We start from the raw sequence: 15,426 nt of genomic DNA, 5'->3' as shown, positions 1-15,426 counted from the left end.
AGTGTTTCATGGCTATATACTCATCTCCAAGCCCATCAAGTTGTATACATTAAATATATACAGTATTTTGGGGGCACCTGGGTGGCTCAGTGGGTTAAATCCTCTGTCTTCGGCTCAGGTCATGATCCCAGGGCCCTGGGATCAAGCCCCGCATCGGGATCTCTGCTTGGTGGGGAGCCTGCTTCCCCCTCTCTCTCTGCCTGCCTCTCTGCCTACTTGTGATCTCTGTCTGTCAAATAAATAAATAAAATCTTTAAAATAAATAAATAAATATATATAGTATTTTGTATGTCAATTATACCTTAATAAAGCGGTTTAAGAAAAAGATTCACCCATCTTGTAGCATATAACCTTACCTTGTTCCTTTTTATGGTGAAATAGTATTCCATCGTATGTGTATGCCATTTTGTATATTCAGTCATTACTTAAACGTTTAGGTTGTTTCCACTTTTTGGATATTACCAAGGATGAAGCTATGGATATTCATGTGTTGGTGTTGTATCCATACTATGTTTGGTATGGATATTCATGTTTTCATTTGTCTTGGGTATACACCTAAGAGTGGAATTGCTGAGTCCTCTGGGAGCTCTATGATGAACTCCTTGAAGAACTGCTGAACAGTTTTCCAGAGTGGCTACATTATTTAACATTTCCATCAGCATATATGACGGTTTCAACTTCTCCACATTTCTGCTAACACTTACTATTGTTCTTCTTTTTGGTTATAGCCATCTTTATATGTCTGAAATAATATCGCATGTGGTCTTGATTTGCATTTACCTAATGACTATGTTGAGCATCTTTTCACGTGCTTTACTGGTTATTTGCACTTCATTGGAGTAATCTATTCACAGTCTTTGCCCATTAAAAAAAAAATTGGGTGACCATACGTTCCAGATTGTGTGTGGCACTCTCAGTTTTGCCTATAGTAGTTATTTTTTTATTGTACTTTTAACTTATTTATTATTGAGGTATAGCTGACACCTCTGATCATTTTTAAATTGGCTTGTCTTTTTTACATTGAGTTGTGGGAGTTCTTTCTATAGAGATGATCCCCGACTTGTAATGGTTTGAGTTTATTCAGGTTCTAGAACTAGGCAAAGAGTTCTTAGGTTTGATTTGACCACGATGCAAAAGCCACACACATTCAGTAGAAAACATACTTCAACTTTGAATTCTGATCTTTTTTCTGAGCTAGGGATATTCCCTACATTCCTCTCTCATGACAAGAGCAGGAGAAGCTTCCTGTCAGGCACAGGGTCACGAAGGTAAATAGCTGATAACACTTACATCCATTTTGGTTACCGCTTTCAGACACTATTCAATAGATTACATGAGATAGTCAACACTTTATTATAAAGTAGGTTTCCTATTAGATGATTTTGCCCAACTATAGGCTAATCTAAGTGTTCTGAGCACAGGTCAGGTTGATAAGGCTAAGCTACGATATTGGTTGCAAACCTAAGAACTTTTTGCCTGGTCCTAGATCCTGAATATTTCCTTTGATGTGTTATTTTGTAAAAAAACAAAACAAAACAAAAAACCCAGGAGAGAATATGGACTCTGAAAAACAACCTGAGGGTTTTGAAGAGGCAGGGAGTGGGAGGTTGGGGGAAACCAGGTGGTGGGTATTAGGGAGGGCACATATTGCATGGAGCACTGAGTGTGGTGCAAAAACAATGAATACTGTTATGCTAAAAAGAAATAAAAACAAACAAACAAAAAACAACTTAAAGTTTTATGTTCTATATTAGATCTACGATTTGTTTTGAGTTATTTTTTATAAAAGATACAAGTTTCTTTTTCATGATGGATCCAGCACTATTTGTTGAAAAGTCTGTCCTTCCTTTATCGAGTTACTATATTGAAATGATGGTCTTCACTCACCATATACCACAGCAGCCTAAAATACTTCTAATGCAATTTTTTCCTAGTCATAAAGTGATTAGAAAAACACATTCAGTATTTCATGAGATGTTTTGAGATTCAGAAATTTCCTATTTGAGGATTATAATCTTGTCCATTTGTTTTTTCTCTAATAATTAGCCTTTCATTGTGGCTGCAGAGAGCTAGAAACATATGGTGGAATGGGAGTGCCTAGTCCCTATGATGTCTCGAGCAAAGTTTAGATAAAGAATTAGGAGGAAGAAAAAAGAAAGACAAGAGAAGGCCTGCCCTTTAGCTTGGAATCTATTACTTTTTACCTGGGTGACATCGGACTGCCTTCCAGTCTGTCAGTGGGAACCACAGACTTTCTTGGCAGACTCCTTGTTGTAAGCAGCCTCTCCCACACAAAGCTTCCTTCCCAGGTTTGGCTGCAGCACACTTCTGGCCCCCAAGGGAGAGAAGGAAGTGCAAGGCTTTTGCTCTCAGGAATCCATTTCTCTTCCTGAGGCTGGAGGAGGCGAGACTTCCTGGGTACACAGGGAGCTGAGCTGCTGGCCAGTGGAGAGCCTGGATTATCCATGTTGGATGGAGAGATGAGGGGCCCATAATGTGCTCTCCATCCTGCTCCCCACACAGCCCTCCCGCCTGCCCTGAGGCTGTAGAAAAGATCAGTGACGTAAATGGATTAGTAAAAGCCTGCCTGTCCTCTTCCTGCTGCCACCCAACCTGGGGCTGGCGATTAGTGGGTGGCAGCTTTGTTGGGAGTGGGGGAGGGAGAGACAAGTAAATGTCAGCTTTGGTTTAAAGGAGCCCTTCTAAGAAGAGAAGATGGAGAGGACCAGCCTTCTTGATCCCTCTTCCAGCAAAGCAGCCCCGTGCTTTTCTTGTGAGTCTGCTCCTTTTCAAAACACAGGGCTTGCTCTTCCGTCTAGTGATTTTTGCTCTTCTTGCAGGTGTTGGGGGTCATTATAGACAGAGCCGCCACTGGCACCAAATCCAGCTCTGCAGGTGGCAGAGGAAAAGACATGAATCATGCATCGGAGATAAAACAATGTTGTTAACCTACTTTCCCAGATAGAGTGGAGCCTGGGAAAAGGATGCTCCCTGGGCATGGCTAACTGTCTTGAATAGCACAGGCCCTGCTCAGAGGAAGGGGCCCTTCTCGGGGTTCATCTGTTCATTCATTTATTCCCTTAAGCCTTCACCTGGGAGTTTATTTGCTCATTCACTGAATCAGCGACTGGCCTAGCCAGCTCCCCCCATAAGCATTTCTGTAGTTCCTCCTGTGTGCGCAGCCCCAGAGATGCAGGAGATGTAAGCATGGTGCTTCAAGCTGCAGAGGGGCCTGGACGGTGCCTGGGCTGATGTGCTGAGTGTGGCCCCAATGTGCTTGCAGACATTGCGGAGAGTCTGCCACATACGTGTCATTGCAGGCATGAGCCCAGCCTCTGTGACCCTGGCCAGTGCCCTGGAGGTCAGGGGCGAAGCTCTGTCAGAGGAGGAAATCTGGTCCCTCTTGTCCCTAGCTGCTGAGCGGCTCCTGGAAGACCTCCGAAAAGGTAAGAGAGAGGGTCTGAGGCAGGTAAATCACAGCGAGTTGAGTGCAAAGCTTCCCAAACACATTTCTGGCTGCTGCTTCTCAGATGGGTTACCAGGTGGACAAAGGACTCCTACCTTTGGAGCTGCACCAGGAGGGCAGGCTTGGCTCTTGGACCTGGAGCACAGGAGAGTTGAAAGAAAGGCCTTGCTTCTAGGGAGACGGGGCTGCAGCAATTGAGGCCTCTCCCACACTGGGACCGTCGCAGCATAAGGAGACAGGAGGCAGGGAGCAGCTACCTGGACAGCTGACAAACCCAGGCTGACCCCTGCCTGGTGGTGTGTCACCTTGTGTCCCCGCAGGGGATAAAGAACCCACATACTAGTTGGTCTAAAGAGGAGAAAGGAGGTTAATACAAAGAATTATTAAATTCAGACCCAGGACTAATTGTAAGATAGGAGAAAATTTTACACGGTCCCCAGGGCTGAGGGCCGCACCAGTGAGGCACAGACTTTGAAGGGAAGCCCCTTACCCAGCTTGGGGCTCAGATCTGCTGGAGTTGCTGTGCTTGGAGCCCACAATGATGGCGCACTCTGCGGCTCTGCCCGGCTAGAAGTGGCCGGCAGTTACTGAACAAACGAGGCGCAGGAATCGCCCACACGGGCCGGGTGACCTCCTGGGTGGACGCGGGTACCAGGGAGCCACACCTTTGGGACATCGTGTGTGCAGATGGCCTGGAGCCCGCGGGATGTGTGTAGACCGAAGGATCACTTGGGTAGGCCGGGCCGGTAGGTGGCCGCCGGGCCCAAGCTCCTGCGCGTGGTGTCTCGGTGCAGCGCGTCACTGGGGCGTCCTCACGCGTGCGGCGCTCGGAGCCCCGGGAACAGCAGAAGTGGTCCCCGCCTCCCGCGGTGTCTCTCCAGCGCCCTCTACTGAGAAAGTTGCAGGTCGCACTCACTCTAAAGGACAGATGGCTGGAGAGAGCAGGTATGGAGAGAGGAGTTTGGAGTGGCCAGTCATTTCGTGGTTCACTGGAACAAACACTGAGCACCCACACTCAGATATCAGCTCTGAAGTCACACGTGCCTGGGGGCCGCAGGACCGTAATGGAGGTGCCCCAGGCGCGAGATCACACGAGTAGCAAGTCCCAGTGTTGGAGATTAGGAAGCTGTGCACCTGTAACATTCAGTTTCATTTTCCTTGTGATTCCTCACTCCTTGTTCCCTGGCCGGAGGGTAGGGGGAGACTGGGGAGGGTTGAATTTATTCCACTTTATGTTTCCCTGGGTCTTGCTCTTAGTCCATCCCAGGGGCACCAGCTGGTCACAGTCTCAAAACTGCCCCTCCGGACAGTGGTCCCTTCTCTACACTCCCATCACGGCCTTGGTTTCAGATTCCTCGGACTATGTGGTCTGTCCCTGGTCAGCCCTGCTGTCTGCAGCCGGAAGTCTCTCTTTCCAGGACCATATTTCTCCCATAGCGGCTGCTCCTTTCAAGGCCCCTGAACTGCTACAGGGACAGAGTGATGAAGAGCTGTCTGATGCATCTCAGGTAAGGTGGTTTGGCAGCTCTGCAGCACCTCTGGGCCTGTCCAGGGGAAATGCCTCGTTCTAGGACATTGGGCCTGTTCTGGGGGTGGTGTCCCCAGCTCCTGGCTAAGCCCCAAGAAACACTGAGACAGAATAGGTTGAAAGAATTTTATTCCCAGGCTTTTCTCTCTCTTTCTTTCTTTCTTTCTTTTTTTTTTTGGGCAGCAGTGTATCAGCTCTTAGCTGATGACAGGTCAACTTCTCTGAGCTCCAGTTTCTGCGTCTGTAAGATGGGGTTCATTCGTATGACCCAATCCATCAGCTTACTATAAATACTAAAAAAAAAAAATGTTAGAAAAATTGTGGGTAAACGGTCTAGGACATTGGTACCCTTGGCAGTGTGTGACAAAACCCTAAAACATCCTCAACTAGGAATTTGTCCTAAGGCATGAGTGAAGAGTGAGTTCGCTGTAGCAATGTCTACTGTTTTATTGTTGACATTAGTGGTAAATAGAAGCCAACTCCATGTCCAGTAAGTAAGAGAGCATTAAAGTGAGGCTATAAGGGCTGATAGAACGGCTTGAAAAGAACTTAAATATATGCATGTACAATGTGACGCTCCTTGAATACACACACACACACACACACACACACACACACGGAGATAGAGACAGAGATGAGAGAGGGTGAGTTCTAAAAATATATATACCAAGGTGTCTGCAGTGATCATTTCTGGATAGCAACATCAGTGATGATTTCAGTTTTTCCATGGACGTGTTTTGCTTCTGAATAGCATCAAGTCTAGTAAACGTTATTTTAAATTTTATTTTATTTTATTTATTTTTAAAAAAGATTTTATTTATTTATTTGAGAGAGAGAGAGAATGAGAAGGGAGAAGGTCAGAGGGAGAAGCAGACTCCCCATGGAGCTGGGAGCCCGATGTGGGACTCAATCCCTGGACTCTGGGATCATGATCTGAGCCAAAGACAGTCACTTAACCAACTGAGCCACCCAGGTGGCCCCCATTATTTTCAATTTTAAAAAGAAGAAATTCTAGGGAAAGAGCAATGCAAGGCAGGCATACAACACTCAGGGCACAGCAGGCACTTCCTCCGTGATTCTGTTTCTTCCAATCCTTTTCTGGGAAGAGTACAGCATGGAAGTCCTGCCCCTCTCAGGAGGCACCTGGAACTGGAGCTGCTTTTCTTTTGGGTTCGGAGAACAGGGCCTTGGTGGCCTCACATCTCCAAGTCAGATCCCGACAGTGAAAGCAGCACATCCTCCATTGCGGTGGCCCCGACTGTGTCCCTGCACCGGTAGTCTCCTAGCCCTCCAGGCCCCAACACCTTTTCCTACATGGACAGAATCCCAGGGATGAATCCCCGGACTCCTGTGTTAGATACAGACGTGGGTTCGTCTCAGTCCCTCTGTTTGGGTCTCTCTGGTGGTGCCCCCTCCTCTCTGGCCTCAGCTGAGATGCCACAGTCGGAGTCGTGGGATCTGACTTTCTGATATCAGTTACAGCAGAAGCCCTACCACAATAATAGATAAGCATTTATTGAGAACTTAGTATGAACTAGAGGGAACATAGCCAAGGCCCCGGGCAGGGGCTCTGGTTCAAGATTAGGCTTTAGGTCTTCTTTGTGAAAGTGCCCTAAGTTGCCTTTGGTTTGTCTTTTCTGTAGAATGGAGACAATTAAAATACTGACGTCCCAGAACAGGGGTGAGGATGAAATGAGTTAACCTAAGTAAAAGTCTTAGAGCCCAGCTTGCCATCTAACTGCTCTGCATCTGGTAATCATAACAATAATTATCATTTCCATTTCCAGGTTTTTTTTACTCAATGCTCATGAGTAGTCAGGCAGAACCCCCACTATAAAGATGAGGCAAGTGAGGCTCAGAGAAGTCAGATACTGCCCTTCCATTTCACCATGTCACTCTCTGACAGCACATGGTGCTTTTAAATCAGGCCACCCCATAGGGTGTCACCGACAGAGGGCTTTGGCTACACGGACCAGAAAGCCTAAAATACAGAGGCTGAAACCACAGATACAGTTAGGACCCTGGCTGTGTCTTTCCATCCCACCCTCCTCAGCTGCTGGCATTTTGCTCTCACACCTGTTGTCTCAGGAACCAGGATATGTGGTAGTTCCACGTATCCCATCAGTGGGCAAGGCAAAAAGGAGGAAAGATGGGGTGAGCTACCTGCGTTCTTATTGTCAGTAAAGCAAAGGTGCTCTCAAATGCCCCTTAACAGACTTCTCCTGCATCGTTTGCCAAAATGTGGTGTTATGGTCCCTGGGGCTTTAGGCCACCAGAGTAGGAGGGAGACTGGAAAGTTTATGGGAGTCGCAGACGGTGGTGGGGCTAGCCAGCTGCGCGTGCAACTGGAATGGTGCTTTGTTTGCATGACCACGGAATAATGGAGGTGATGGCAATCTAACCTGGTGTTTTTTTGTCTTGGGCAGATGCACGTGTATTCTTTGGGCATGACCCTCTACTGGTCAGCAGGCTTTCACGTCCCACAAGATCAGGTCTGTAAACAAGAAATGCCAAGTCTTGCCAGGTCATTTTTTGGATTTCGTTAGCGGTTTTCTTCAGGATGGGGATCACATCTCTTGAATCATGTGCCACCACCTGTCCTCCTAGGTTCTAGGAAAGCACTGCTGGCCCATCACAGAGGGCCTCCTGCTGTATTCAGAAAGCACCTCAGAATGCTGCTCAGCATGGCAATGCAGCCAGCCACGATCTAGAACTGGCAAGACTTACAAGCTCAGAGGAAGTAGCAAGTCTAAAGGGTTTTACAGATAACGAAGGTACTGATGTAGAAAGCAGCCCTTCCTGAGGTGAAATGCTTCCCTGAGAAGCGGTTCTGTGCTCAACAAATTTGGGAGATGCTGGCTACGATAGCTCCCTCCCAGAGATTTGGCAGAGTAATTTATTAAAGACTCTGAGAAAGCCTAAAGCAAAGGAAATTTTAAACTCTATCATAGCACTGTATAAAATTTTTGACTCCAGAATGTGTGTGTGTGTGTGTGTGCAAATTCTCATCTGACGCAGTAAGAATTCCTAAGAGACCAGCGAGTTAGAGAACCCCGTCCTGTCTCCCTCCCTCCCTTCTTTCCTCTCACCTTTGTCCTCTCTAATTCAACATCCCAATGTTTCCTGGTGTTTTTTGTTCTCATCCCTCTTCATGGGAAATCTCTTTTAGCTTCCCACTACCCATGGGATTAGGTTCTCCTACTCAGCAGGGCGTACCTGGAGCCCCAGTTGGGGTTCTTACCTGTGGATCAGGTTCTTCTCTGGAGCTCTGCTGTCATCCGGGCTGGCTTCCTGGGCATGTGGCATGTGTAACTGTAGATTACTCTGCACTTACAAGGGCCCATGCTTGATTTAATGCTCTGATGTCACCAGCTTAAAACCATGAAAAGTTTTGAACAAGGGGCCCTGCATTATCCTTTTGGTTCCCTGGGCTCTGTCCTGTCCATTGCCCGCTTCTCCTCACGCATGCCTCCCTTTGCCTATACTGCTCTCTCTATCACAGTTCACTCCCCTACTTTTCTCCTGGTTAACCCCAGTGTGCTTTCTGAGGTGTGGTTCAAGTTCTTTCCTCCATCTTCACACTCCCTTCCCAGGCTGGGTAAGATCTTTTCTGCTGTGTTATTACCATATCTTGTACTTTCCAAGACCAAAGTGTCCTTGGCCCTTGAGTTGACCATCTTTCTCATCACACTGTGAAGTCCTTGAAAGCAGGGAGTGTCTGCCACCTTGCAGTTCCAGTAACCTGGGGCTCTGGGCACATCCGAGGCGCTTGGATTGGCTGCCTGAGCCCAGGACACAGTATCTCTCTTACACTTGGAGATGGGGGATTCCCAACTGGTGCTGGATGGCCAGAAATGGTAGTGCAGCCTTTATATTGAAAATGACTTGCAGTATGGGGAGTGTGAGAAAAAGCCCGATGTTGAGTCTGATTTTGAGGACTTCTGCATATAAACGGTGGCCACTGAAATGCATGAGGAAAGTGCTTAATAAAATGGTGTTCTTTTGCTTGATGGGTGCATGTGACATAAAGTTCTTCTGTTGGTTGTTGACCTTGTGCTGACCACTGGAGATTCCAAAGGGGAAAAAAGCATAATCCTTACATTCCCAGAGCTCATATTCTAGGGGATGGATCCCAGTGAGACCCACCTAAATAATCTGAAAGTAATTCGGTAGAAAGTAATTGAGGAAGTAATTTGAGAAGTAATTACATTGGAGATGTAATCGAGAAATAATTTGACAGGTTTCCCAGGTGGGTGTGAGTTGAAGGCTGATCCCTGGTTTGAGCTGAGTGCTTGGCATCGGTGGAAATTCATTCTGTCAAGCACCTATTCTTCATAAGTATTCCAGGCACATGTCTGTGCTGTCTGTGCACCAAGGAACATTCCAGACTAGAAAGTAGCCAACTTCATACAACTGGCACAGAGATAATTGCTCTGCATTTTGTGGCCCCAGTAACAGAACTTGTGTCCGTCCCTAAACTCTCCAAAAGGGGCAGGCATTTGTCTAGTGGTGATGACATCCTCCGTGTCCAGGAGTCCCCACTGCACAACCGACAAGGCGCTGGGCTCAGCGGAAGCAGCTCTCCAGACTTCTTACACAGCCCCTTTCCTCTCCAGCCTCTGCGGCTCCATGAGCCCTTGCACTCCATTCTGCTGACTATGTGTGAAGACCAGCCTCACAGGCGCCTGCCCCTGCAGTCAGTTCTGGAAGCCTGTCGGGTTCATCGGGAAGAGGTGGCTGTATACCCAGCTTCTGCCAATCTCCATGTCCAACGGCTGGCCGGCTTAGTTCTGGGCACCATCTCTGAGGTCAGTGGAGATCTGTGCTTCCCAACCTAGGGGACACTAGCTACAGGTAGCTGTTAACATTTAAATTAGCTAAATTATAGTTCATTGAAATGAAATAAAATAAAATATTCAATGCCTCCGTCCCACTGACCACATTTCAAGAGCTCAGTTGCCACATGTGGCTGCTGATGAGCCTGCTGGACAGGGCAGATACAGAACGATCTCATCATGGTGGTTCTGCTGGGCAGCACTGATGAAGACTTACGGGCAAGCCCAGATTTCTAATGTGGCCGAGACTCTCGGGATCTTTCAAAGAGCCCTTTATGTAAAAAAGCAATTGTGTTTATAACCCACAAGTCAGCTCCCTTATTAAAATTTGACTAGGTCTCCTGCAAGAAGCCTTCCCTGATGGTGCCCTCAGTCCCTGGCTCCTCCCTCCCTCCGCTGTCCTGTGTCTGCCGAGAGTCCCCGTGTTGTGCGTGTCACACCATGTTGCTTGCTGTCCTGTGCATTCCCCACCATCTAGCAAGAAGCTGACACATAGTAGGCATTTGGCTTAAGTTGGGTTCCCTTGAAGTGAAGCCAGAAATGGTTATGTTTATGCATGTTATTTATTTTAAAGATTTATCTATTTATTTTGGAGAAAGAGAGAGAGAGCATGGGTGGGAGGGGCAGAGGGAGAGGCGGAGAGAATCTCAAGCAGACCCCATGCTGAGCGCAGAGCCTGATGCAGGGTTTGATCTCACGACCCCGAGATCACGACCTGAGCAGAAACCAAGGCCAAATGCTTAACCGATTGTGCCTCCCAGGCACCCCCATGCATGCTACTTATTGTGGAAGTGCCTCTAGGAGAGGGGGAATGCTGAAAGGAAGACAGGATGGTTGACAAGCCCAGCCTGGAGGTGATCTCAGGAAGAGACAGCCTCAGCCTGGCCCCACGGAAGGTGGGTTGTGGTTTCTGGAGCAGGAATTGTGTCAGCGCTGGCCCCTGTGAGGCAGGGAAGTGTGGGAGAGAGGCCAATGAGGTGCCTGGGATATAAATGCAAGGAGGTCTGCATCTCAGAGGAACCAGAGGGGGGCAGGGCTGGAGACTGGTTGGGTAGCTGTGCACTTGTCCAGGGGTCAGGCTGAAGAACTGAGACCAAGACTAATGCAGGGGCCATGTGGATGGAGGGCAGGGGACAGCTGGGGTGCATGCTGCCCCCAGTCATTTAGAAAATGTCTCTTCCTTCTTGTCCTCCTTCTTGGATCCCTCTGTCTTGGCATCTGAACATGTTGCTCCTATTCAAAGAGCCAGAAGAGCTACAGTGAAGCACAAATCACACGGTGAGGTCAGGGAGATGGACACACAAGAAAACGTGATATGATGTAGAATTAGATGTAAGGTGATGAGGGAAGGTGACAAAAGGGACAATTCCCTCTGCCTTGAGGGCAGAAGTGGAGAGGTTTGGAAGTAGAGAGAACACTACTCTGGGTCTTAGAGGCACAGAGGGGTTTAGCAGGGAGACCCTAGGCAGTGGGGAGAATGCATGAGCAAAGGCACAGTTGTGGAGGGGTCCACTGGTAGTGAGGGAAGGCAGCGAATTACCTTTAGGGTGCCTGTGGATGGTGGAGTCTGGAGCCCGCTCTGGTTGCCAAAGTGTATTGTTGGGCTCTCACTGTGTACAACAGACACTTCTGAACTGACTTAATCTGACAGCCAGTCTGTATGTGCCTATACAAATGTCCCCTTTTGACTTTGGGTTGTGGATGTGTGGTGCACTTGACCTTCAGGTGGGGAGGGGAGCTGCAGAAGGAAGCTACTCTGTGCAGTGGGACCGAAGCCGTCTGATCAGGAGTAGGCTGCATCAGGTGAGCTGTGAGAGCCCAGCAGCAGGCACCCTGGAGCGACCGCACCCCTGCAGAGGTGGGTACAGCATCCTGAGCATTCCCATGTTATTGTTTCCTGCAGCTAGGGGGCCGGACGTTGACCCGTGCAGGCTTCCCTCTTCCAGGAGCCCCGAAGGAGAAGAGGGAGTGTCTTCAGGAAAGCACCATCTGGAGATAATTATTTATATCAAACATAAACCCTTTTTTAAAATTGAGTTTGAACTGTCCATCTTGATAAAACAAATTTCAACAAATGACATAAGAGCAAAATAAAGCAATCTTTTAAAGGTTGTTTTAGTTGTTGCTCTAGTCGTGTTAGAGGAACTGTTTTTTGAATAATCTTCAAATCTACTGTTCTCTACTCTTCAACTGAATCTGAGGGGCAACTGGGTGACGGGCATTAAGGGCATCTGATGGGGTGGGGCACTGGGTATTACATGCAACCAGTGAATCACTAAACTCTATCTCTGAAACTAATAATACAGTATATGTTAATTAATTGAATTTAAAGAGAGAATGAAAAAAAAATATAATGTTATTGTTTGCTGTTCCTAAAACAAGGCACTCTTTGCCCCTGGGTTTTGTCTCTCCCTCTCAAAAAAATAAGTTCCCCTGACCCTCTGGAACTATCATTCCCATTTCTCACATGAGCAAATAGACTCAGAGAGGGTAAGTAATTTTGCCAAAGTCACACAGTCAGTAAATCACGATGCTGATATCCACACCCTAGGCTGCTCAATTTAAGAGATCCATGCTCTTTACATCTTCCCGTGCCCTCCATCATGCTTTTTGCTTAGTTTCAGAGAGAAGCACAGAGACCCAGAGCTCCCTGGAGCCTGGTCCGAGCACCTCAGTCCCCAGTCACTGCAGCCTCTCGGCTAGTAGGTAAGTAGCAAGGTGTACAGTGTGTGGGCCACTTGTGGGACCTGCTGTATCTTGCTTCTTGGCTGATTGCTAATGTGAGAATTTTTGCTGCTCCAGAAAAAGCTGACCCTACTCCATCGGTAGGTGGATTAAAAAAAAGCAAACCCCACATTCAAGCTGATGTGTAGCCAGGGTGACGAGGGGCCAGATGGCAGCTGTGTTGTCAGGCATTCTGTGTCCTCTGAAAATCCAGTTTAGGCTCCATTCTGGAACAACGACATGCTTCCATGTTGTGATTATCTGTTGCTCCCCGAGGCGGCATAACAAACGACCACAAAACATAATGTTTAAAAATAATAGTTTCGGAGTACCTAGGTGGCTCAGTCTGTGAAGTGTCTGCCTTCAGCTCAGGCCATGACCTCAGGGTCCTGGGATCGAGTCTCATCTCAGGCTCTCTCTCATGCCCTCTGCCCCTCCCTTCCACCCCTGCTAGTGTTCTTAACATCTCTCTCTCTCTCTCTTTCAAATATATAAATACAATTTTTTTTTAAAAAAAGTAATGGTTTATTTAGCTCTTGCTTATGTGAGTTGGACAATTCAGGCTGTGCTCAGCTGGGAGGTTCTTCTGGACCCTTCTGGAGGTCCTTGTGCTCTGTGATCAGTTGCAGCCTGGCTAGGCAGCTTCACTTTTGGGGGTGGCTGGCTCTTATCTGGGGGAGCCCTGGCTCTTCACCAGTAGGCTAGCCTGGGATTGTCCTTATGATAATGGCAGAGTTGAGAGAGAGATAGAGAGAGAGAGAAGGAAGGGATGGAGGAAGAGAGAGGCACAGGGCATGGGTCATGGAGAAAAAATGGCTGGTTTTGGAATGAATCTGACATAGATGCTCAAATCTGCTCCAAAACCACATGGGGCCATATCTTCCTGCATCTGGAGCATTAGGAATTTTGAAGTTTGGGTATTTATTTCTTTACATGTTGATTTGTTGTCCTTCTATCATCAGCCAAGGACTGTGACAATACTTGATGTCACATACACAGCTGGGGCCTTGACTGGATGCTGTAGGTTCATCTCATAGTAATTTTTTTTCCTGCTATTTAAAACTCTGGTTTTTTTTTCCCAATGAAAAGAGCTTTTTTTTTTTTCTGATTCCATAAACAATGCATTTTTTTTAATCAAAGCATTTCAAACACTTTATAAAATTCTAAGTAGGAAAGTCAGGATCCCCTGTGACCGACCCCATCACCAGCTTCAAGTTCTTTAGGAGCTGGGGTCATAGGACCTGCCTGTCCTGAGCACAGTGAGCTGAAGCAGGGTTTTGGGGTGGGAGGAAATGGACTGGGACCTGGCCCCTCAAACCCCACCCTGCTCCTGTGGCTCTGCAGCCTCAGCGACCTCCTTGGAAAAGTACACATGGTAACTTCCCCCCTAGGCGTGGGGCGAAGGGAAAGTAGGGACGTTCCCTGTCCAGTAGAGCACCTGCGCACCGTGGGCTTTCATTGCTGGCGGCCGTTTCCATTGTGTGTCATCTTTCCCCTTCTTGACTGCTGGCCAGTGCTCTGCCAATGGAAGCTCCCCCAGAGCTTGAGGACGGACAGCAGCTCAGCTCTGGCTCCATGTTCCCAGTGTCCACAGAAACCTCACAGTCAGCAATTCCTTCTCAAAGGGCTTTTCTGCAAAGAAAAGGAAAGGTGAGCAAAAGAGAACCAAAAGACTTTCTCCAAAGAGGTTTGAGTGGGGAGCTGTGTGGCTGACACCATCGTTGAAAATGGGCAGGCTCCCTTGGCTGAGATTTTCAGCTCTGGCATCACCCCTTCTTGAACAGCACTGCCAATAGCTGAAAATTGTTTTAATAAACACATAAGCCCTGTGGTTTAATCATGAAGGGATGAGGGTCCCCTGGAGCAGGGACAAGCCCCTGCCTGGCTGTTCATGGAAGAGGCTGCCTTTGTTAAACGTTTGGCCTGGGCATCTGCAGCCGTTTGGGAACATCAGACCCAGATGCCCCCAGAAAGCCTTAGTTTGTTGGCCTATCTGTTGCTGAGATATTTGCTTAAACTTCCTTAGCCAATTTGAGAGGAGTTGAGCCTAGAGTAGCTTCGGGACATCCTCTCCTTTGTGGCTCTGGGCTCCCACACTCCTCATGCCCCTGCTGCCCTCAGAGACCACTCTCCCATGTTCTCAGGTAGACAGGGTCCGGGACATCTTCCTCTTCTTTGGCTTTTTGCCATGATCATTCGTAAGGACACTTCTATGAGACTCTCTCAGGACGCATATCATTTACTGGCTGGTCTTTTGGCCTTTGGAGCAGGAGTCTGGTAGGTTTCCTTGGGGGGCACATTAGTAGGCCTACCCAATCCTATCACTCTTAGATTTGGGTGAGTTTCTTAACCTCTTGGAGCCCCAATTTTCTGACAAATGGGTTGAGATTAGGCACCCCACAGGATGATGGCTGCATGTAACTAATGATAGGTATGAAAGTATCTCCCCATCATAAGCATGATACAAACAATGTGAAATTGGAAAGAGCTGCCCGTGCACGTTATCGATTCAACATACAGAGCTAGAAAAACATTCATCCAATAGAAACCTAGAGGTATTTTTGCTTTAGAAAATCTCTAGCATATAACATACATTTGTATTATATAATGTGTTTTATAATTTTGATACATTCAAAAGATTATGTAATGATGTGTGAATTATGAAACACACAATGAAGAAGACAGCTAGCTTAAGAGCTAGGACAGCACCAAGAGCACTGTACCCACTGTTAAGACATCTGCTTTGAGATGCCCAACTTCACTGAGTTGAGCTCTGTTGAACCTCCCCCCTGCCACACCCTGGCCTATTGAGCCCCGTTTCCCTGAAACCTGTTTCCTGCTGGCTCTCAGGAAGGGAGTGCTGTTAGAGGATA

The 15,426-nt window shown here is 47.5% G+C and overlaps 1 protein-coding gene across 1 annotated transcript in view; it reads left to right on the top strand.

The window, feature by feature from the left end:
* FRMPD2 (FERM and PDZ domain containing 2) overlaps positions 1–15,426 on the top strand; it is a 94,830-nt gene that overhangs the window by 11,361 nt on the left and 68,043 nt on the right. Inside the window, exons 2-8 of the mRNA XM_082718516.1 lie at positions 3,321–3,446; positions 4,817–4,974; positions 7,421–7,486; positions 9,611–9,802; positions 11,555–11,687; positions 12,448–12,535; positions 14,068–14,203. Of these exons, the coding sequence (XP_082574642.1) occupies positions 3,321–3,446; positions 4,817–4,974; positions 7,421–7,486; positions 9,611–9,802; positions 11,555–11,687; positions 12,448–12,535; positions 14,068–14,203 (899 nt within the window). The remainder of the gene's footprint in view (positions 1–3,320; positions 3,447–4,816; positions 4,975–7,420; positions 7,487–9,610; positions 9,803–11,554; positions 11,688–12,447; positions 12,536–14,067; positions 14,204–15,426) is intronic.

The sequence above is a fragment of the Mustela nivalis genome, assembly GCF_964662115.1.
Source record: "Mustela nivalis genome assembly, chromosome: 2".
NCBI lineage: Eukaryota > Metazoa > Chordata > Mammalia > Carnivora > Mustelidae > Mustela > Mustela nivalis.
Note: the sequence above shows the minus strand (reverse complement) of the source record. Positions and strands in the feature narration are given on the sequence as shown.